A 26,167-nucleotide genomic window follows, 5' to 3' on the forward strand; every position below is an offset into this window, starting at 1 on the left:
ACACTGTAAAATGTGACTACAGTGCAGGGTGCAGCATAGCTAAGATATTTATCCTTAAACTAAGTATTAAGATTTACAGTTACAATTAAAGTAGCACTTCCTACAATACAAAATAATAGATTTAGATTTAATCCAACACTGTAATAAGTGATAAAACTTTTCAAGATTTCAAGTAACTTATAATTTGACCGTAACTACAGTAGAAATGTTGGAGAATTTGCTAATTTATGGGAATCATAATAGATTTTGGTTGTTTAATACAATTTATTATTTAATTATTACGCCATAATAAAATGGTCATGATGGTCCTGGATCAACATTAGTAAATCTACCCTATATTGAAATGGTCATGATGGCCCTGGATCAACATTAGCGAATCTACCCCATACTGAAATGGTCATGATGGTCCTGGATCCATATTAGCAAATCTACCCCATATTGAAATGGCCATGATGGTCCTGGATCAACATTAGTGAATCTACCCCATATTGAAATGGTCATGATGGTCCTGGATCAACATTAGCGAATCTACCCCATATTGAAATGGTCATGATGGTCCTGGATCAACATTGGTGAATCTACCCCATATTGAAATGGTCATGATGGTCCTGGATCAACATTGGCGAATCTACCCCATATTGAAATGATCATGATGGTCCAGGATCAACATTTGCAAATCTACCCCATACTGAAATGGTCATGATGGTCCTGCATCAACATAAGCGAATCTACCCCATATTGAAATGGTCATGATGGTCCTGGATCAACATTAGCGAATCTACCTCATATTGAAATGGTCATGATGGTCCTGGATCAACATTAGCGAATCTACCCCATATTGAAATGGTCATGATGGTCCTGGATCAACATTAGCGAATCTACCTCATATTGAAATGGTCATGATGGTCCTGGATCAACATTAGCGAATCTACCCCATATTGAAATGGTCATGATGGTCCTGGATCAACATTAGCGAATCTACCTCATATTGAAATGGTCATGATGGTCCTGGATCAACATTAGCGAATCTACCCCATATTGAAATGGTCATGATGGTCCTGGATCAACATTAGCGAATCTACCCCATATTGAAATGATCATGATGGTCCTGGATCAACATTAGCGAATCTACCCCATATTGAAATGATCATGATGGTCCTGGATCAACATTAGCGAATCTACCCCATATTGAAATGGTCATGATGGTCCTGGATCAACATTAGCGAATCTACCCCATATTGAAATGGTCATGATGGTCCTGGATCAACATTAGCAAATCTACCCCATATTGAAATGGTCATGATGGTCCTGGATCAACATTTGCGAATCTACCCCATATTGAAATGATCATGATGGTCCTGGATCAACATTAGCGAATCTACCTCATATTGAAATGGTCATGATGGTCCTGGATCAACATTAGCGAATCTACCCCATATTGAAATGATCATGATGGTCCTGGATCAACATTAGCGAATCTACCCCATATTGAAATGATCATGATGGTCCTGGATCAACATTAGCGAATCTACCCCATATTGAAATGATCATGATGGTCCTGGATCAACATTAGCGAATCTACCTCATATTGAAATGGTCATGATGGTCCTGGATCAACATTTGCGAATCTACCCCATATTGAAATGGTCATGATGGTCCTGGATCAACATTTGCGAATCTACCCCATATTGAAATGGTCATGATGGTCCTGGATCAACATTAGCGAATCTACCTCATATTGAAATGGTCATGATGGTCCTGGATCAACATTAGCGAATCTACCCCATATTGAAATGATCATGATGGTCCTGGATCAACATTAGCGAATCTACCCCATATTGAAATGATCATGATGGTCCTGGATCAACATTAGCGAATCTACCCCATATTGAAATGATCATGATGGTCCTGGATCAACATTAGCGAATCTACCTCATATTGAAATGGTCATGATGGTCCTGGATCAACATTAGCAAATCTACCCCATATTGAAATGGTCATGATGGTCCTGGATCAACATTTGCGAATCTACCCCATATTGAAATGATCATGATGGTCCAGGATCAACATTTGCGAATCTACCCCATACTGAAATGGTCATGATGGTCCTGGATCAACATTAGCGAATCTACCCCATATTGAAATGATCATGATGGTCCAGGATCAACATTTGCGAATCTACCCCATATTGAAATGATCATGATGGTCCAGGATCAACATTTGCGAATCTACCCCATATTGAAATGATGATGATATCAATTATCAAAATATTGATTACAATCAGATTCAAAAAGCAATTATTCTACTGTTTTGTTAAATGTCATATACTTTTTGCACACTTCATTCAGACTAAAATCATAGTAATCTTTTTTAAAGACCTGGAATTTATTGACATTTTAAACATTATTATAACATTTTATTAAATATTAAATGTGTATTTGTGTGCAAAGGTATGAGAGAAAGGAGACTTTTCGGGGTTAAAGTAAGCTTAGCTATTAGCTACAGGGCACATGGCTGTTGTATGTATGTTCAGAGTTGCATTACATTATGCCATTCAAGTGTTTTATTTCAGGTTTTTTTAGTGAATAAATACATTTACAAAGTCAGATTTTTAGTTGCAGAAAGGGTCAAAGAAAGAGGACAGACAAAATAACTTACCTTTGTCAGTCAGCCGAGGCAAGAATGGAGGGAACATTCAAAATGGACTGATTGGATTTGGTCGGCACACACTGATGACATCAGAGGCTTGTGATTGGTTGATTAAATGTTGATCCAGGATCAACAAAATTTGTTGATCCAGGAACACATCTTACTTGGCACTCACACCACCATACACACACGGTCGTGCGCACGCACATGTAAAGTTGCATATCCACACCCACATCTCTATAGTCGCATAAGCATAGCTGGTAACATTAGCTGTTTATGGCTATAAGTCCTGGAGCAGTCTTACCAGCTCAACAAACGATAAAGCAAGTGGGTTGATGTGTCTTAGCCATCCAGTAGTTAAAAGTGGACCACATCCGAGGGACCTCAATTTACAGTAGCTCTTGGAAAGGGAGTGAAGCTGGCAGTAAACCACCAGTCGTGCAGGTCTAGCTCCGCCGTCACAAAGCTAAGCGAGTTACGTTACCCGTCCTCCGTGGGTCCCGCGCTGATTTGACGTTGAGAAGCGATGAAGTCCTGAGCAGCTTTCGGGGAGGGGAGGTGGCGTCGCGGCCCGGTTTCGGGCCTGATGAACAGCCTGGCAGGGAAAAGGAGAGTCGGTTTAAGGCCCAGGTCGTATAGCTGTTTCATCATGGCCCGGTATTCAGAGCGTTGTTCTGCCACTTCAGGCGAGTAATCCTCGAAGATGTGGATCTGAGAGCCCCTGTAGTTTAATTTGCCCCGTAAACGTCGAGCTTCACGCACAACCAACTCCCGCTCTTGAAACTTAAGGAAGCGAATGATGACGGGCCGGGCTTTGCCGCCAGGCCCCGGCTTTGGAGCTAGGGTGCGGTGGGCTCGGTCGAGTTCAGGGGTAGAGTTCAATATTTGATCGCCGAGAATCTCCACCAAAACCTGAGAGAAAAAAGCCGTGGGGTGGGCACCTTCAATGTTCTCTGGAAGGCCCACTATCCTTATGTTGTTTCTTCTAGAGCGGCCTTCCAGGTCAACAAGCTTAGACTGTAGCTTAGCGTTCGCTTCAGACATTGCGGTCAGCTTTGCTTCCATGGCCTTCATGTCTTGGCTCGTGGAATCTGCAAATGTCTCCAAAGACGAGAGACGCTGTTGGTGGTCGAGTAAGGTATTCTGGAATTTATCAACCCGCTCCTCGAGTTTGGAGAACACAGTGTTGAATTCCGCCTGGAACTTAGTCATAAGAGAAACCTCGTGTTTAGCTAGCATATCTGCTAGCGCGGGTAGCACGGTGTTCGGAGGGTCGTTCTCTCCTTTGTGGTCCCCTTTTTTCGATCTACTGGTCATTCTCTCAAAGCGGCGATGCACTGTTGAATATATTTAAACGTTGGGGATCGTTTTTAACACTTTAGTTGGACTGTAATAAAAGTTATAAACGTAGAGGTTGGGAGCAGGGCAGAAACGCGACTCACTCCGTCATTTCCTACACCGGAAGTGTATAGAACCAATTCTTAATGCGCATGTGAACGCCATCAGCGTTTCTCACAGGTTCGCGTTTAAAGTCTGTGTAGAGAGAATGGTGTCGTCTTGGCGCCCCCTAATTTAATAACAAATGATCGTTGCGACGGAACGAATCAATCAAAACTAACTTTAGCTGGAAAATAAAATTTAAATTACTCCGTCATTTATGGTCATACAGAAAAAAGAAATATAAAAAAAGAATCTGTGATATTTTTACTTGTGTATGTGTCCACTTACAATCAAATCAAAACATTGTGCTTTTGTAAAATAAAGAAAATAAACAGGGTGTGCGTTTTTTTTTTCTTGAGCACGTCTATAAACTGAAACAAAACTCAGCGAATACTTGTCACACATTTATGAGCCATATACCTTTATAAACATTTAAGTGTGTACTTTTAAATGATCGGATTCAAACTGAAAACAAATATTCTCTGTTTAAGTAATTTGTATAAAACCAACAAGATGTCCAGCTTCTCAAACGCTTCCTAATTATTTTTATTTTGAACACGGCCACTCGCGCAAAAGATATTCACATGCAAATCTCCACATGGAACGCGAACGTGCTCGTTACCTCAAAAACAAAACACCAAAACACTTCACAAGTCTCAGCTTTTCGTCGAGTTTGAAAGACGCGCCGTGAGCTTACATTGGATTTAGGCTACCTCAGAAGAAGAAGAACACGATTTGAAGACAAGAAAGATGTAAGGTAAGAAATTCTTACATATTAGTTTGTTATTGTTGCATAAATTTCACATTGAAGTTGAACTGTTGCTTGATATATGGTGAATATTATAATATTTAGTTTACAGTTTACTGTTACTGTGTTTGTGGATATCTGCTCAAATGTAGATATGTATATGGTAACCATAATGTTTTATATTTGAGCGCGATAGCGTTTGAATGTATCATATTTTGGATCGCGATCGCGTTTGAAAAGCACCAAACGGCTTCATGTTTTTACTATTATCTCATTTCATATCATCATAACGAATGGAAACATTTGAAGTAACATGATAATCAATATATTTTTCTCTAGCTTAGTTGTTACTGAAATATTTTGGAAGATTTATAGGCTGCTATGGTTATTGTTATTATTATTTTATGCAGCACTGTGCATAGCCAACAAATAGGCACAACAAACCTGGTGTTCATTATATTATATATTGTTGGAACCATTTATGTGTGTGTGTATTCTGTGAATTTTAAAAAGAAATTTTAACCAGAAAAATCTAAAATGTATTCCCAAAATCGTGCAGGCCTATAGTTTCTCTTGATATCAGTATGTTCACTTTTTTTTTTTTTCAGGGCCCAGATGCCACTCCTGCTGACTTCAACATTCACATGAGTCTCTGTACATGAACATGGTAAAGTGAAAATCAAACACCTTGGAAATGAAAGGTATGTACAATGTTTTTAGGAATGGCACAAAGGTCTCTGTCTTTGGATAATTGTTTTCAATGAGTGCTTTTTTGTCATTTGTTTTGTATTTTTGGATTATGTTGTGTTGTAAATAAATCCAAAAAATCTAAAAGCCATTCTTTTTTAAATCTCCTCATTCTTTGTGAAAGGTTGCTCAGAATGATAGGGCCTGATAGCTCCTAATTGGGTCGTTAGGGGAGGGTTTTTGTCTTTCTCAGGTGTGAAAAGCTTACATATTAATGAGCTCCCGCATAAAGCTTTTTCACACAAAACACGTCGTAAAATTTTTAAATCAATATATTGTCTTCTCTGAATGAGCAGTCAGGGTGATTTTCACATAGTTTTGGAGCAAATATTCTAGGCTACGTCATACAATTTTCAAAAGTCTTGTGAAGAAATAATCAGTATGGGTTTCATGACCTTATTTCAGTGAGAATTTTTTTTTTTATTTTCACAAACCACGCATAAATGTCATTATCTCAAAACAACAAACTTTTACACACATGCTGCTGATATATTATTGTAGCAGAGTTTGTGCTGAATACAGTGTAATTAGACTTTAGCCATGAAAATGTCACAAGTAACAGAAATAAGCACAAATGTCAGAACATGTCAGAACACCTCCAGGGCCCAGAAAACAGCTCAGACCTCAGAGGGTTAAAAGCGCTATATAAATGAAGATGACTAGACTTGATTTCACAGCTTTAAAATTTACAACATTTTTTTGAGCGTAATAATGTGTCACCAAAAAAATTGAGTAAATAATAGTTAAACTTTTTAGAGTGTAAAAACCGTCCCACAAAGGTTATTTCAAATATATTCAGAGGTTGTGTCTTGTGAAACACCTCCCACACTGTTGTTTTCCGACATTGTTCCTCCAGGACACAAAAACAGATATTTTAAAATTTAATTCATTAATTTATTTATGTTGTTGTTGTTTTTACTTCAAATAATGAATGTTGTATTTTTGTCTTGTCTCACTCTGGGCATAATGGTTTATTTAAAGCACTTTATTGTTGACCACCACAAACTTTACAACTTTATTTATGTACTTGTGTCCACATAATAAAATATGATACTACATTGTAAAAACTTTTAACATATACAGAAAATGTTGGTTGCCAGCAAGCCTATAAATTAAAGAGTACTGTAAATCAACTACAATTGTACTGTAAAAACACAGTATAACTGTAAAAACAGTGAAACAAGAGCAGCTGTGAATTTACATGTAACATTTTAGTCGAATGATGATGATGAACAGTTCCAAAACGGATTTAAATACATTTATTCATTTAGCAGACGCTTTTATCCAAAGCGACTTACAAATGAGAACAATAGAAGCAGTGAGACTAACAGTAGGACAACAAAATGCAAGTAAATAACAAAAGCATTAACAAAACTCAGATAAGTCATTGGATACTTGAATAAATAAACTATGTACAAATAAAGAGCAATAAATAAAACGCACCAATAAAGTGTCTTTGAGTATTTTTGTTGTCAATATTTGTGTTTTTTCATTGTTCTTTAGTCTTTGGTTCAAGGTTTTATTATCCTGAGACAGTTTCAATGCAAGTTTTGTTAAATTTTAACCTGAAGAAATCCTGATGTTGGTCTTTGAACCAAAGGTGATCATAAACTCCACCCTCTGACAACACTTACCAGGAAGAGACTGACTTATTATTCCTCTTTTCTGTCATGCTCTCTCTTCTCTCTCGACAAAAGCAATAAAGAAGCAGCGATCAGTGGAGAATGAAGACAAACACTTTCAAGAGGGATTTGTGAGACATTTGTTTCTGAACAGACAGCAGATCGTTGTGATTCTCAAGGTTATTCACTTTTAAACCCGTCGTTCAGAAAGTGAAAGTAAAGTTTGTGTTGCTGGAGCTCAAACGGTGAAAATGGCTTCACTAAATGTCTCTGCTGAAGAGCTTTCTTGTCCCGTGTGCTGTGAAATCTTCAAGGCTCCTGTTCTTTTATCATGTAGTCACAGTGTATGTAAAGAGTGTCTTCAACAGTTCTGGAGAACCAAGAACACTCAGGAGTGTCCTGTCTGCAGGAGAAGATCCTCAAAACCGGAACTTCCAGTTAATTTGGCGTTAAAAAACTTGTGCGAGTCGTTCCTGAAGGAGAGAAATGAGACACGTTCATCAGGATCTGAGGAGATCTGCAGTTTACACAGTGAGAAACTCAAACTCTTCTGTCTGGAGGACAAACAGCCTGTGTGTTTAGTGTGCTTTACTTCACAACAGCACGACAATCACAAATTCAGACCCATCAGTGAAGCGGTTTCATCATATAAGGTAAGACAAATGTCTCGTGTCACATTTAAGTGAAAGTGACGGGAACCCGTACTCAGAATTAGTGCACACACATTCAGTGAGTTGTGAACACTCACACTCACACTGACACTCTCACACTCACACACAGAGACACACACAGAGACACACACAGCCACGACTTCCCTTTACTTTGACTTAAAGTTTGTAAAACAAATCTTGCTCCATCCTTTATCTTTACTCAAAGTAGTAAGAACGACAGACAATCTGCATTAATAGACACAGTTTTAGGTAACAGAGTCGAGACAAGATGGCGACCAAGATCGACGTATGTTGAAACGCTCTGTAGGGTTTTGCTTCTATCCTCTTTGAAATGACTTGTCATATGTTAAATCTTTTAAAAAACCTAACTTGAAACCATAGTGTAAAATACTGTCATAGCAAAACTTTATTTTTCTCTAGCAAAAAGCACTAAGGATAAGTTGCTGATCTAGATAGCCGTAACCGTGTGGCTCACAACAAGCGATTAAAATGAGCGACTCACTCAAGCAGATGATAAATACCAATTCCAACACAATTGAGGACCTCAAAACATCCTTAAATCATCTTTATGCTGAGATTCAGGATCTTAAGGATGACAAAACCAAGCTGGGTGAGAATTTCGCACGGCAGCAAAAATCTCGTTAATCTGGAAGAACGAGTTGCCGATGCTGAACGTTACAAAAGACGCTGGTGCCAACGTCTCTATGGCCTCTCTGAGCAACCAAACGAAGATGTAAAAGCAAAAGTTGTCGAAATTTGCAACGTAGTTGCCCCGCAGTCTTGCAAAAAAGGTTTTGAAGTCATTGACATTGCTCACAGGCTTGGTAAACCGCAATCGGGAAGGATTCGTGCCATCATTGTTCTATTCGCTTTACGATCTGTGCGAGATGCCATCTTGAAGAATGCCAAAAACAAAGAATTCCTGAAACAACACAAGCTTCACTTCTTGGAAGATCTGACCAAAGAGGAAAAGGACAGGAGATCGCTTTTATGGCCACATGTAAAGAAAGCATGTGAAGACAACAGAAAAGCCTACTATGTCGGGTCCAAGGCTTTCATTGAAGGTATCGAAATCAAAGGCCAAAAAATAAACTGAACAGTACTATGGTTAAGCTGATCCTTTAGATGCATGGCCACACACACATGAAATGTTTTATAGTTTAAACCTAACAAAGTTTCTTTGTTCATAATTTATATTCGTATATAATATATTGTCCATATTGACTTCATATTGTGGCCTAGCTATAATTTTAGTGATTCTCGGGAATTTGGATAAAACAGGTTTTAATTTTGAAAATAAAAAGTTAGTTAAATTACAAAATCTGAAGGTATATCATTATAGACCAAGGTCTTGGCTGTTCAGCAATGTACCGGTGCAACCTCCTCATTTTGTATTTTTTTCATAAAATAGGCAGTTTTTGCAGTTATTACTTTGTTTTTGTCAACACCGTCAGACACAATAAAAAAGCAAATTATTTTTTATTTATTTGGTCTAATATGAATTTAGAATTTTTAAATCATTATCTGGCATTCTTAGTACACATATATATGCTGTTAAATGTTGAATATTCACTTTTGTTCATTTTTTATTCTGTTTCATGTGTACTCCTTTAAAGTATCTAACATCATACAATGTTTACTTTAAGCCTAAAGAGAAAAAGTAATGTTTTTTTTATTTAACAAACATATTTTTGTATTAAAAGAGACTATTACTTTAATAACTCAACAGCACTGAATAAACATATTGTACGCATATTCATTTAAAACAAATAAAACTCCCTCTGACTGTGGTGACTTTAGAACTGACGGTGGTGACAGTGGCCTCTTTACAATATACAATTCCAAAATTTATACCACTCAAGTCAATGGCTTCTTGCTTAACAGCTTTATTTAACTATTTGATCCAAAAAATAACAATCCTGAGCACTGGAATAAACATTTTTCAAGGAATATAAGGTACAATTAAGCAATATCTAAAAGTACCCCATCCCCATATCATCAAATATCAAATTATCATAGTAAAAAAATGGTTATTACCAGTAGGAATAATGTACAATGCATCACTGACATCATCTTAAACTGTCATCTAGTGCCCCCTACTCATAAAATATTACATTATATTACATACATAGCATCCAATGCAATAACGACCTAATCAAACACAAATGTAATCAATTAAGCATAAAAATAAATAATAAATAAATAAATTTAAAAAAACAAACTACAGAAAAACAAACTACAGAAAAATACAGAAAAGTAACCAACATGATAAAAAAAAAATAATAATAATAATAATAAAAAAATATAGCTGCGAGCAGCGATTACGGGCCCAAGCCGGTGGCACCGCAACCCCGGTGCCTTTAGTTACCTAAAGGCACCGGGGTGGCGGTACCGCCGGCTTTGGCCCTCCATCGCTGCTCGCAGCTATATTTATATATATATATATATATATATATATATATATATATATATATATATATATATATATATATATATACACATACATACATACACACACATACATATATATGTATATATATATATATATATATATATATATATATATATATATTATTGTTCAAAAGTTTGGGGTCAGTAAGATTTTTAATGTTTTTAGGAGAAGTCTCTTCTGCTCACCAAGGCTGCATTTATTGATTAAAAATACAAACAAAAACAGTAATATTGTGAAAACAGCTGTTTTCAATTTTAAAATATTTTACATAGTAATTCATTTCTGTGATCAAAGTTGAGTTTTCAGCATCATTACTCCAGTCTTCAGTGTCACATGATCCTTCAGAAATCATACTAATATGATGATTGATGCTCAATAAATATTCATTATTATTTTCAATGTTGAAAACAGTTGTGTACAGATTTTTTTTTTTTCAAAATGCTTTGATGAATGTAAAGTTCAAAAGAACAGCATATATTTCAAATATATATATTTTTAACATTATAAATGTCTTTACTGTAACTGTTGATCAGTTTAACTCATCCTTCATAAATAAAAGTACTGATTTATTTTATTTCTTTCCCCCAAAAATAAAATTTTAATTATTACTAACCACAAACTTTTGAGCGGTAGTGTTTAACGTTACAAAAGCTTTAGATTTCAGATAAATGCTGTTCTTTTGAACTTTCTATTCATCAAAGACTGTACACAACTGTTTTCGACATTTAAAATAATAATGAATGTTTCTTGAGTATCAATCATCATATTAGAATCATTTCTGAAGGATCATGTGACAGTGACGACTGGAGTAATGATGCTGAAAACTCAGCTTTGATCACAGGAATAAATAACAGTTTAAAATATATTAAAATAGAAAGCAGCTGTTTTAAATTGGAATACTATTTTACAATATTACTGTTTTTGTTTGTATTTTTAATCAAATAAATGCAGCCTTGGTGAGCAGAAGAAACTTCTCTGTTATGTGCGCGCCACAGACTGCACGCACGTCCGCTTAGAGTTCCGCCTTTTGCCTTCCGTCAATATTACGTTATTAGAAAAATATTTTTTTAGAGAATCGATTTTTGGACATTTGTGAATCGATTCAGAATCGTCCACGTCCGCATCGCGATGCATCTAAGAATCAATTTTTTCTCCCACCCCTAGATTTCATACAACAGGTTAATAAACAGTTACAATTAAGTCACTTACATTTTAGATGCAATGTTGACTGTTTTTGTTCTGTTTCAGCAGCGAAAATAGTTAAACAAAGATCACGGCAGAACCATCACGCATCACGTGTTTTCTCATAACTGAACGATTCAGCATTTTTAACGAATCGGTTGACTCAAAGATTGAATGATCAATCCATAAACATCTGTCTTAATCATGATCGACTCATTCGAACGAATCGTTTGAACGAATGAATCAATGACTCGCTTATTAAGATGGATGCCTGGCGACACCTAATGGCGGTTTAGTGTTGTTTAAAAGCATCATTCTTTCCCACATGTGTGTGATTTGTGTGTGCAACATTATTATTATTTTTCTTTCACTATTATATTAGCGATTTAAAAGCACCCACTCGTGTCACACGTCGATTAACCGGTGGGAAAATATCCTCAGACACATACCTAATAAATGTATATTTAAATACAATATTGGCCTACCTGGTAAAAAGTTTTATATACTATTTTGATGTCCTTTTGGACACAAGAGGGCAGTATAGCCCTATGTTTGCTTTTTTGTTGAACCAAATAGCACTAAATAGCCTGTTTTTAACTTTTTCATTCTTCTTGAATTGCAAAAACAGAATAAAATGGGTTTAGTTGTGATATTTGTATACTTTTATATAGAAATAAATGGTATATAATTACATTTTTAGAAGATTTTTACTTTAATCCCTCGCCATAGCAAAACCGTTTGAGATATTTATTATCCATTCACAATTTAGCATATTTAATGTAGTTTCATCATGTTGAAAAAGTTTGGTACGAATAAAATAAATAGTTTAAGAGGAGTGGCTAAAAATTCAGAGGCTGATTTTGCAAAAAAATTCACATTCAGACCAAAATATCTGACTTCCTGATGGCCAGAGCTATTGAATGTAAATTAGAAAGTTGTCCGGCTTGATGAGAACAATATAGAAACTATTTTTTCTTTACTGTAGTTAAAAGTAACCCCCCCACTTTTGTCAAAAGCATGTTGAAAGTGACACACTTCCTGCTGCCAGTTGGTGGCGCTATAACTTTGACTCACAATAGCTACATCCATCTGATCGGCCTCTTACCACGAACACACTGCTGAAGTTTCATCAAGATCAGTTAATGTATGCAGAAGTTATTCCACTTCCGTGTTTCTCTTTTCTCGCCATAAATTCGATTCCTCGCCACAGCCAAACCGTTCGAGATATCAAAAATCCGTCCGCAATTTAGCATCCTCAAAGTCTTGACTACATGCACACCGAGTTTGAAGGGGACACGGTGAATTTTCTAGGAGGAGTATTTCACATTCCACAGCAAGCGTTTTCCAAACAACCCATAATAGCCGACTTCCTGTTGGGCTGGCGTAAAACTTGACCGGGGTAAAGTTGTTCGGCCCGATGAGATCTATATGTGTACCGAGTTTCATATTAATTCATGCGAGCGTGTTTGATATATGGATCAAGTTTTAGAACCCCGTTCAAGGGGGCGCTGTTGAGCCCCCCAGCCACGCCCGGGTACCAGCTTCAGCCCGGCCCTGATGGCCGTGGGTTCTGACCTGTGTGCAAAGTTTCAAGAGTTTTTGAGCACGTTAAGGACCCCAAAAGCCCCTGAAACCTTGATTAACAATATAAAAGCAATAGTCAAATCCCCCCCTCCCCTCACACACACACAGACACAGAGAGAGGGAGAGAAAATTCTTCAGAAAATCCACATTCAAACCAAAATATCTCTCTTCCTGTTGGTCGGAGATGGTTCATGTAAATTAGAAAGTTGTCCGTCTTGATGAGAACAATATACATACCAAGTTTTGTGATTCTAGGAAAAACTAAACCCCCATTTTTGACTAAAGGTGGCGCTACTGAGCCATTCCACCACCACCGTTTCTGAAACTTTGCACATGTCTACTGGCTAATAAATGTGATGTGTCTGTTGAGTTTCATGCAATTTCAAGTATGTTAAGAGTCTCAAAAGCATCAAAAAAGAATATTAAAGTTTGATGCGTTGCCACGGCAACAGTATCTAAGATATCAATAATCCTTTCACAGGTTTACATCTGCCGTGTGTCTACATTGTACACATAAAGTTTGAAGCAAATCGGGTAAAAATAAGACACTGATTTCAAAGCATTTTGAAAGTGATGTACTTCCTGCTGCCTGTTGGTGGCGCTATAACTTTGACTCACAATAGTCACATCTGTGCGATCGGCCTCTTACAACGAATACACTGCTGAAGTTTCATCAAGATCAGTTAATGTATGCAGAAGTTATAACACACTTCCTGTTTCATTTTTTCGCCATAAATTTGTTTCCTCGCCACGGCCAAACCGTTCGAGATATCAAAAATCCGTCCGCAATTTAGCATCCTCAATGTCTTGACTTCATGCACACCGAGTTTGGAGGCGAATCGATGAATTCCCTAGGAGGAGTACATTAAATTCCACAGCATGCGTTTCCAAACAACGCTAAATAGCCAACTTCCTGTTTGGCTGGCGTAAAACTTAGAGCACGAAAGTTGTTCGGCCGGATGAGATCTATATGTGTACCGAGTTTCATATTATTACATGCAAGCGTGTTTGATTTATGGACACGTGTTCGGATCCCGTTCCAGGGGGCGCTGTCGAGCCCCCCTGCCACGCCCGGGTACCAGCTTCAGTCCGGCCCTGATGGCCGCGGGTTCTGACGTGTGTGCAAAATTTCAAGAGTTTTCGAGCATGTTAAGAGCCCCAAAAGTGCCCGAAAGGTTGACAAAATAATAATAATAATAATAAATATAGCTGCGAGCAGCGATTGCGGGCCCAAGCCGGTGGCACCGCCAACCTGGTGCCTTTAGTTACACTAAAGGCACCGGGGTGGCGGTGTCACCGGCTTGGGCCCTCCATCGCTGCTCGCAGCTATATTTATATATATATATATATATATATATATATATATATATATATATCAGACAAGTAATATTCTTTGTCTTGTCACTTAAAAAAAAAAAAAAATATATATATATATATATATATAATTACCTTTTTTTGGATGCTAAACTATTGTTTATTATATGCTTTGTACTTCACTCACGTTCCAATATCGAAGGGAAAAATGATCCTCTTCACATGCGCAAAAATGTCCTTGGAAAATTCACAGTGGAGCGGTGCTTACTGTGATTGTACGAATTGTACTACTGACTATTTAGAGCAGTGTAATCTTTATATGTTAGGTTGACCATTTTATTATTATATTTTATTAAGTCTATAATGAACAGGCTGCAATGTCAAGATTGCAATGCTAGTGTGTGTGTGCGTGTGTGTGTGTGTGTGTGTGTGTGTGTGTTCATGTTTTTCTGTCCCGGTGGGGACTTTAACCTGAATGCACACAGACTCATGGGGACTCGTATCACAGTGGGGACCTAAATAGAGGTCCCCATGGGTAAACAAGCTTCATACAGAATGAGTTTTTTTGGAAATGTAAAAATGCAGAAAGTTTTCAGTGATGGGTAGGTTTAGGGGTAGGGTTAGTGTAAGGAGATAAAATATACAGTTTGTACAGTATAAAAATCATTAAATCTATGGAGAGTCCCCACAAAGATAGTAAACCGTGTGTGTGTGGGTGGGTGTGTGTGTGTGGCGTGGGCGCGTTTGAACAGTGGACACATAAAAACATACTCCGTCATTATACAGGACGACATTCAAACTGCAAAGTGTTAACTTATATTTGTGTACAGTCGCAATAAAACACAACATTGTGCTTTTGTAAAATAATTTCAAGCAATCAACCCCCGAAAGGCGCTAATTTTAAAATTAAACTAAAATGCTCATGGCTGCACGGGCATTCATAACGGCGCACATCCACGGCGAGGAACGAGCAGAACAGAGTGAACGTTTTTCAGTTAATTCCTACTTCCATAGGAATTAATTTGAAACGCTCGCTCAACCACTATCAATGTCAGTGTGGACGAACATATTTTACTTTCGTTTTTAAGTTGGCGATTCAAAAGCCCCCAGCGGTGTCACATGTCGATTAACCGGTGGTAAAATATTCTCACCGTCACATACCTAGTATATTTTTAAGTAGATACAATAGGCCTACCTGATTTTGAACACAAGAGGGCAGTATAGCCCTATGTATGACTTGACTTTTATGGGACTAAATAGTACAATTACTATTTTTAAACTTATAAATATTTATTAAATTGAAAAAAAAAGAATAAAATGGGTTTAGTTGTGATATTTTTATACTTTTATATAGAAATAAATGGTGTTTAATTACATTTTTAGAAGATGAGGCTTTAAGTGTTACTTTACTTTAGTCCCTCACTATAGCAAAACCGTTTGAGATGTTTAATATCCGTTCACAATTTAGCATCTTTAATGTATCTTTATCATTTTGAAAAAGTTTGGTGTGAATAAAATAAACCAGTTAGGAAGAGTAGCTAAAAACTCAGAGTCTGAAATATCCAAAAAATCCACATTCAAACCAAAATATCTGACTTCCTTTTGCTCTGAGCTAATAACTGTAAATTAGAAAGTTGTCCGGCTCGGTGAGACCAATATATATACTGATTTTTGTAACTGTTGGTAAAACTAACCCACCCACTTTTGTCAAACGCATGTTGAAAGTGACACACTTCCTGCTGCCAGTTGGTGGCGCTATAACTTTGACTCACGATAGTTACATCCATCTGATCTGCCTCTTACCACGAACACACTGCTAAAGTTTCATCAAGATCAGTTAATGTATGCAGAAGTTATAACACTTCGTCTCCTCTCTTTTCTCGCCATAAATTTGTTTCCTCGCCACGGCCAAACCGTTCGAGATATCAAAAATCCGTCCGCAATTTAGCATTCTCAATGTCTTGACTTCATGCTGACTGAGTTTGGAGGTGATTGAATGAATTCTCTAGGAGGAGTACATCACATTCCACAGCAAGCGTTTTCCAAACAACCCATAATAGCCGACTTCCTGTTGGGCTGGCGTGAAACTTGACAGAGGGAAAGTTGTTCAGCCCGATGAAATCTATATGTGTACCGAGTTTCATATTAATTCATGCAAGCGTGTTTGATATATGAACCAAGTTTTCAGACCCTGTTCAAGAGGGCGCTGTTGAGCCCCCCTGCCACGCCCGTTTCTGAAACTTTTCACATGTCTACTGGCTAATAAGTGTTATGTGTCTGTCGAGTTTCATCCAATTTCAAGCATGCTAAGAGTTTCAAACGCATCCGAAAAGAATATTAAAATTTGATGCGTTGCCACGGCAACAGTATCTAAGATATCAATAATCCTTTCACAGGTCTACATCTGCCGTGTGTTTACATTATACACATAAAGTTTGAAGCAAATCGGGTAAAAGTAAGAGGGTGACTTCAAAGCATTTTGAAAGTGACACACTTCCTGCTGCCAGTTGGTGGCGCTATAACTTTGACTCACAATAGTCACATCCATGTGATCGGCCTCTTACAACGAATACACTGCTGAAGTTTCATCAAGATCAGTTAATGTATGCAGAAGTTATAACACACTTCCTGTGTCCCATTATTCGCCATAAATTAGTTTCCTCGCCACGGCCAAACCGTTCGAGATATCAAAAATCTGTTCGCAAGAATTCATCCTCAATGTCTTGACTTTATTCTCACCGAGTTTGGTGGCGATCGGATGAAATCCCTAGGAGGAGTATTTCACATTCCATTGTATGCGTTTTCCAAACAACGTATAATAACCGACTTCCTGTTGGGCTTTTGTAAAACTTAGAGCACGAAAGTTGTTCGGCCCGATGAGATCTATATGTGTACTGAGTTTCATATTATTACATGCAAGCGTGTTTGATTTATGGACCAAGTTTTCGGACCCCATTCCAGGGGGCGCCGTCGAGCCCCCCTGCCACGCACCGGTACCAGCTTCAGCCCGGCCCTGATGGCCGCGGGTTCTGACGTGTGTGCAAAATTTCAAGAGTTTTTGAGCATGTTAAGGGCCCCAAAAGTGTCAAAAAGGCAAAAAAAAAAATAATGAAGAAAAAAATAAAAAATAATCCTTACGGAAACAATAGGGCCTTCGCCCTTTCAGGGCTTGGGCCCTAATAAATAATCCTACCGGAAACAATAGGGCCTTCGCCCTTTCAGGGCTTGGGCCCTAATAAAAAAAAATATATATATATACACAAAGAATGTTCACAAGAAAAGTTTCAAATCAAACTCCATATTCAAACCTTTTGGAAAAAGAGTATTAAGTGTATGTATATAAAAGGCTTCCCTCTGTAGTAAGATCTTATTGATGTCACCACCCCTTCTGGGTACTCTTATTAGTTCTATACCGAAGTAGTGAAGAGTCGACAAATTGTGTTTAAAAACATTGAAATGAACAGCAATGGGGTTCTTCTGGTCATTCAAACGTATATCACTTCTATGTTCTGCAATGCGCGTTTTCAAACAACGCTGCGTTTTACCTATGTATGCTAAACCACATGGGCATTTGATCATATAAATTACGTTTTTGGTGTTACACTAAATTATTCCCTTACTTTTTAACTGTTTCCCAGAATAAGGATGGCTAAAAGTGTGACATTTATTTGTGAAATTAAATTGTGCACATTATCCACATCTATAATTACCATCAGTAATTGTAGTGCCCCCCACTCATAAAATAATATAGATCATATTCTTCTGTAAACTAGACTATAAACTGAAATAATAAATGAATAACTACGTCTTACAGTCTCTTTTGCATTAACTGAAATGTTTCAAAATACAGAAATCATTCTGTGTAAATACCACAAAAAACACATCTGGCACAAAAATAATAACAATTCATATGATTTCCTGTGAGTATTCCCTGACTGAGTTACATCACTCCACCACTCATTTAGCTTTATCAGGAAGTATATGGTGTATCTTCCTCGTCCTGCTTGCACGTGTGAAATTGCACTAGCATAGTTTAAATCATATTTATCTGACCGTTATCAGTTTGTAGCAGTAAATGAAGAGATGTCTCATCGATCACAAGTTCAGTATGGTGTACCACAAGGCTCAGTACTAGGACCGTTGCTGTTCACTCTGTACATGCTACCCTTGGGAGATATCATTAGGAAGCATGGAATTAGTTTTCACTGTTATGCTGATGATACTCAACTCTATATTTCTTCACACCCTGACGAAACGCACCAATTAGCATTTTTGTTAGTGGGACATGTTTTTGCCAAAGTTTCAAGAATCAGGGATTTATCGAGATTTTTTTCAAGTTTGTTCTGCTCTTGAAATTGAGAATAGATCAAACCCTCCTCATACTTCTGTTCTTTTTTCTCTTGTTGTTATTTCATAACGGAATTATCACTTATCTCACTTAATATAAAGGGCATTCGAGATATTGTTAAAGGGGTATTAAAAAATGCCATTTTTCTACAAGCTAATATGATTCTTTAGGGTCTAAATTAAAAAGTTTATAATATACTTTAATTAAAAATTCTCATTAGTATTGTAAGAAAACACTCATTTTACCTGGTCAAAAACAGCTCTGTTTTCAGCTCACCGTTTCAGTGCATGTGTCTTTAAATGATAATGAGCTTTGCTCACCCCGCCCCTCTGTTCTGTGAGTACTGCGTACACAGTTTTAATAACACAATAACCATAACGCGTTGTTCATTATAAACGTGGGATTATGAATTATATTGAGAACGTCGTACATAGAAAACATGCCGTAATGTACCCTGAGTGTAAAAATAGCCGCATTCATCGTGAAGCGTGCTAGCGATTTGCAAAGATTAATATAAATATTAATATAAAGGTTAATAAAACGTTACACTCACTTCTTCTTCTGGAGGTGCAGCAGGAACACGAATAGTTTGTACTGATCCTTTTTTCAGGAGCAGCTTCTTAGCAAAACCAGCTTTATACTGACCCTCGTTTGTAAAGTAGTCAGTTGTGAGAAATGATTCGCGCAAACATGAAAGCATTGACGTTGATCGTGGGGAATATTCCCTTCGAAAACAAACTCAGCCACTGCGTCTTCAGCGGTTCGGATTTAGGAACATCAAAATGACTGCTGTGTTCCTTATTACACCAAAGAACAGAACACCACAATCGCTTAGACGCCATTCTGCTCATAGACAGTGCTCCAACATTTCAACAATGACCGCGGCGCGTCGGTCCGCGTGGAGTATGATTGACAGCTCGCTCACGAGCGAGGGCAGATCAGTGTTGAAACGCTGCTGTCAATCAACAATCGTGGGAGGGGCGTCGATTTTGTGACGTCACAAAATCGAACGGCTTGATTTGAGAGAGGGGAAAACATATAAGAAGATTTAAAAAAAAAACACTGGATGGATTTTTATCATTTTATGATGGTTGTGTACAGGCACTGCCAACACACATGTCAGTACAATCAACTTGTAAAAGTGCATGTACCATTATATGACCCCTTTAAAAGAAAAGCGATATTTTTGTTTTGCAAAGAAATTAAGGCAGATTTTTTTTTTTTTTTTTTACAAGAATCCCACTCAAGTGCAGAAAATGTTTTGTTTTGGAAAAACCAGTGGGGGGATGATCTCTTGTTAGCACATGGAAATAATCATTCAGCCGGTGTGAGCACTTTGAAAGGCAGCTTTAGAGAGAAAGTTCTTTGTAACAAATGTGATGAGAAAGGGCATTGGGTAATTTTAGTTATTGAAACTGGCAGTAATTTGTTTATATTATGTAAGGTTTATGGATACAACTCTTCTTCTTTGAATTGTGATTTGGTTATTTGGCTGTGATTAGCTCTCATAGACATATGGAGATATAGACACACCCTTGTTAGACAATTCACATGGAGCAATAAGCAAATGACTCAGCAATCGAGAATTGACTTTTGCCTAATTTCCTCAGACTTGGAACAAAAGGTTTTGCAAACTGGAATTTCCCCAGCTATTCTCACTGATCACAAAGTTTTAACCTTAAGTATTACATTTGAAGAAATCCATTGTAACTCTAGAAATCTAGGCTATTAGATACTAAACAATTCACTTTTATACAATGAAGATTGTGTGAAACAAATCCAATACTGGAAAGAGGCAAATATTAAGAAGGAATATGGCATGGTATGGGAACTATTAAAGTCTGAAGTAAGAAAATTTAGCATTCAGTTTGGAAAAAAAATTGGCTATGAAAAAAAGAACACGTATTCAAGACATAATTAGAGATATTTCAAATTTAACTCAAACATCTACCCACCCATCCAATAATGATGTTTTAGAAAATTTGCTTAAAGTATTAGACCATATTTATCAAGAAAAAGCCAAAGGTGCCTTTGTAAGATCTAGTAGAAAATGGATGGAAGAAGGTTAAAGAAACAGTAAATACTTTTTTAGTCTCGAGAAAAGGAATGCAGAAATGTGCCTAATTAGAAAGTTAAAAATAAATGACATTGTTACTGAAGACCTAGGCATGATTTCTAAATTTATTTTTAAATATTATACATATATCTATTCATTAGGAGAAGATCAAGATAATTCAATTCTTCTTAAAACAATTAGAAATCCAAAAATGCTATCTTTAGAAAGTAAAATTGAATGTTCCAAAAACCTTTCTCTAAGTGAAATTGAGTTAAGTATAAAAACACTAAAAAACAACAAATCCCCTGGAAATTATGGCCTTTCTTCAGAATTCTATAAAGCTTTTATAGACGATATATCTAAATTCCTGTTAGCAATATATGAGGAGGCCATCAAAAAGGGATCCTTACCTACATCACTCAGACAAAGTGTCATCACATTAATCCCTAAACCTCAAAAAGATAAACTATTATTAGAAAATTGGCGACCTATATCATTATTAAATAATGATAATAACATAATGGCAGCAGTTTTTGCCAAACGTATGAAAAATGCTTTAAATTAGATAATTGGTGAAACTCAATGTGGATTCATGAAAGGACACCATATTTCCTCTAATATTCGTGTAGTTATTGATTTAGTACAATATAGCAATTTACTATGGAGACTTTTTTAGATTTTAGAAAAGCTTTTGATACAGTAAGCCATATGTTTATATTTGATTCCTGAAAACTCTTTGGTTTCAGGCAATATTTCATTAAAAGTATAAAAACTATATGTACTATGGTAGTAATAGCTCTATTAAACTTGCTAACAGAACATCTCCCAGATTTGAAATAAACTGAGGTATCTGACAAGGCTGGCCAATTTCTGCATTCCTTTTTTTAGTTGTAGCTCAAGTGTTAAGTAATATGATAAACCAACACCCCTTGAATTGAAATTCATGAAAGACAAATTAAAATATCGCAACTTGCTGATGACACGACAATCTTTCTTGGTGATAGTTCTGAGGTACCTTTGGCTCTGAATATGATTAATAGCTTCTCAAAATTCTCTTATTGAATTTAAATGTGTCTAAATGTAAGATCCCACAACTTAAAAACAATAACCTTTCCACTGTGTGTAATATTCCTGTTAAAAGTATCGTAACCTATTTGGGAATTAAAATCTCTAAAACCACTGATGTAATGGTCAACTCTAATTTCAGGCCTGTTATTGAAAAAATACAAAAAAAAATATAACTCATGGTTAACCGGAGATCTTTCTATTCAAGGGAATTCTATTGAGTAAGGCAGAAGGTCTTTCGAGAGCAGCATACCTTTTCTCTTCACTTAGTGCCCCAAAGGAAATATTCTGACAAATGGATAAATTACTCTTTAATTTGATCTGGAAAAACAAACCTCATAAAATTAAGAAAAGCGTCCTTGTTAACAAATTATCTGATGGTGGGTTAAATGTTCTTAATTTTACTATTTTCAACCAAATTCAAAAAATTAATTGGCTTAAAAACATTTTAAAACAACCAAACAAGTATATTCAACATAGTCCCATATTTTTTTATTTGAACTTTTTGTAAATGGTCTCTCCTTATTTGATAAATAAGGGAACTCTTTATTATTGCCACAGGCAAGGCACTCACTATTGTTATTGCTCATACTTATTAGTGGTGCTTGCCAAAGGCAAGGCATCACTATTGTTATTGCTCATACTTATTATTAGTGGGTGCTTGCCAAAGGCAAGGCACTCACTATTACTATTGCGCCTGGTTTGTTAGTGAGTGCTTGCCAAAGGCAAGGCACTCACTATTGTTATTAGTGGTGCTTGCCAAAGGCAAGGCATCACTATTGTTATTGCTCATACTTATTATTAGTGGTGCTTGCCAAAGGCAAGGCATCACTAGTGTTCTCTTGTATACTTACTTTTCTTATTATTCTGGACAAAGTTTGGCGCATAACTCACCCCGCACTGTTTGTCACAGACCCCTGAATGAGGTGTCAAATCGACCTGCTCATTGAGGAGAGGTGTACTATGACTTTTCTAAGCGATCCGGTGTACGATGTTCAAGCAGCCAATAAGTAATGGCCTAAAATCTTCATAGCCACACCCTAGCAACCAGTTACAGCACCCTAGCAACCACCCTAAACCAATAAATCAATTTTAAATGAGCAATATCACACTCGTAGCCTTGCGATATCGCTCCATGCTTGTGTCTATTCGGCCATTCGGCCTGTACTAAAGGCACTCGTTATTAAAGATTATAAGAACTCTATAAAAACTCCATAGTAACCATCTTTGACAACTACCAACCACCTAGTAACACCATAGCAACCACCAAAAATACCTTAGCAACCACCCTGAACACACGAGCAACGTCTAGAAACGCTCTAGTAACTACCAAAAATACCCTAGCAACCACCCAGAATATCCTAGCAACTGCCTAGCAACCACCCAGAACACCTAGCAACTATATAAGCAATCACCTATGAAAAACCTAGCTACTGCCTTGCAAACGCCCTAGCATCCACCCAGAATACCATAGCAACTGCCTAGCAACACCATAGGAACCACCCAGAACACACTAGCAACCACCTAGCAATGCCCTAGCAACCACCAATAATGCCCTAGCAACCACCTAGCAACCACCCAGAACACCTTAGCAACTGCCTAGCAACACCATGGCAACCACCCAGAACACCCTAGCAACTGCCTAGCAACGCCCTAGCATCCACCCAGAATACCATAGCAACTGCCTAGCAACACCACATCAACCACCCAGAACACCCTAGCAACCACCTAGCAACACCCTAGCAACCACCAAGAATACCCTAGCAACCGCCTAGCGACCACCCAGAACACCTTAGCACCTGCCTAGCAACCACCTAGCAACCACCCAGAACACCCTAGCAACTGCCTAGCCACGCCCTAGCAACCACCCAGAATACCATAATAACTGCCTAGCAACCACCCAGAACACCCTAGCAACTGCCTAGCAATGCCCTAGCAACCACCCAGAATACCATAATAACTGCCTAGCAACCACCCAGAACACCCTAGCAACTGCCTAGCAATGCCCTAGCAACCACCCAGAATACCATAGCAACTGCCTAACAACACCATAGCAACCACCCAAAACACCCTAGCAACCACCTATCAACACCATAGCAACCACCCAGAACACCCTAGCAACACCATAGCAACCACCCAGAACACCCTAGCAACCACCTAGCAATGCCCTAGCAACCACCAAGAATACCCTAGCAACCACCAAGAATACCCTAGCAACCGCCTAGCAACCACCCAGAACACCCTAGCAACCACCTAGAAACACCATAGCAACCACCCAGAACACCCTAGCAACCGCCTAGCAACGCCCTAACAACCACCAAGAATACCCTAGCAACCGCCTAGCAACCACCCAGAACACCTTAGCAACTGCCTAGCAACACCATAGCAACCACCCAGAACACCCTAGCAACTGCCTAGCAACGCCCTAGCATCCACCCAGAATACCATAGCAACTGCCTAGCAACACCACAGCAACCACCCAGAACACCCTAGCAACCACCTAGCAATGCCCTAGCAACCACCAAGAATACCCTAGCAACCGCCTAGCAACCACTCAGAACACCTTAGCAACTGCCTAGCAACCACCTAGCAACCACCCAGAACACCCTAGCAACTGCCTAGCCACGCCCTAGCAACCACCCAGAATACCATAACAACTGGCTAGCAACCGCCTAGCAACCACCCAGAACACCCTAGCAACTGCCTAGCAACGCCCTAGCAACCACCCAGAATACCATATCAACTGCCTAACAACACCATAGCAACCACCCAGAACACCCTAGCAACCACCTAGCAACGCCCTAGCAACACCAAGAATACCCTAGCAACCTCCTATCAACACCATAGCAACCACCCAGAACACCCTAGCAACCACCTAGCAACACCATAGCAACCACCCAGAACACCCAAGCAACCACCTAGCAACAGATAAAAACATAAAAACATGATAGCAACATGCTAATCATGTTAGCATCATGCTACCAACATACTAATCAAGCTAGCAAAACATGCTAATCATTCTAGCATCATGCTACCAACATGCTAATCATGTTAACATCTAGCTAAAAACATGCTAGCAAAATGCTAATCATGCTAGCATCTTGTTAAAAACATGCTAACAACATGCTAATCATAATAACAACATGGTAATCATGCTAACAACATGCTAATCATGCTACCATTTCTAACAACATAGCAATCATAGTAAATCATACTAGAATGTGGTAAACCATCTTAGAAACATGGTAAATCATGTTATAATGTGGTAAATCGTGGTAAATCATGCTAAAACGTGGTATATCATGTTATCACAACATGTTAATTGTGTTAGCATCTGCCCAGTGGCGAGTTTTACCACTGCAAGCACCACTCACATTTTCTTCAGGTAATGTACATTCTAGTTATTAGTGGGTGCTTGCCAAAGGCAAGGCATTCACTATTGTTATTGCTCATACTTATTAGTGGGTGTTTGCCAAAGAATTTGTAAGACATGTTTTGTGTATCAAAGTGACAGCTTTCCTGTAGCTCAAACAGTAGAGCTTGCAATGCCAAGGTCATGGGTTCGATTCCCGGGGAAAGCAAGAATTCATAAATCTGCCAAATGTAAATGTAAATGAGTGTAAGAAAGCTTTATGAGAGGAGGTTGTTTGGATTTATTTACAACACAACATTATCCAAAGATAGACAACAAAGGACCAAAAAGCACATTATTGAACACACTGATCTAAAGACAGAGACTTGAACAGTCACACACCTTTGTGCCATTCCTGAAACATAGTACATTCCTGTCATTTCCATGGTGATTGATTTTTCATTTTACCATGTTCATGTAAAAAGACTCATTTGAATGTTTAAGTCAGCAGGACTCATCAGTGGCATCTGGTCCCTGTAAAAAAACAAAAAAAACAAAACAAAAAAAAACCCGAAACAACTGTGAACATGCTGATATCAAGAGAAACTATAGGGCTGCATGATTTTGGGAATACATTTTAGATTTTTCTGGTTAAAATCGCGATTAAAAAATTACTATATATATATATAATGAACACCAGGTTTGTTGTGCCTTGTAGACATATACATGTAGGGCTGCATACAAATAATAATAACAATAGCCTCATATGTTACTTAACCCTCTGGGGTCAACAAACGCGCCCGCGCGTTTTGCTGGATTTTCTTCACATTGTAGCACAATAAACTTAAATTACTCCGTCATTTATGATCATACAGAAAAAAGAAATATAAAAAAAGAATCTGTGATATTTCTACTTTTGTATGTGTCCACTTACAAT

The 26,167-nt window shown here is 37.7% G+C and overlaps 1 protein-coding gene across 1 annotated transcript in view; it reads left to right on the top strand.

Moving 5' to 3' along the window:
• Positions 1–7,212: 7,212 nt before the first annotated feature.
• Positions 7,213–26,167, top strand: part of LOC311071962 (E3 ubiquitin-protein ligase TRIM39-like) — a 64,508-nt gene continuing 45,553 nt past the window's right edge. The window contains exon 1 of the mRNA XM_084096602.1: positions 7,213–7,859. Coding sequence (XP_083952728.1) covers positions 7,458–7,859 — 402 coding nt within the window. The 5' untranslated portion in view covers positions 7,213–7,457. The remainder of the gene's footprint in view (positions 7,860–26,167) is intronic.

The sequence above is a fragment of the Abramis brama genome (assembly GCF_963993115.1).
Source record: "Abramis brama genome assembly, chromosome: 21".
Lineage (NCBI taxonomy): Eukaryota > Metazoa > Chordata > Actinopteri > Cypriniformes > Leuciscidae > Abramis > Abramis brama.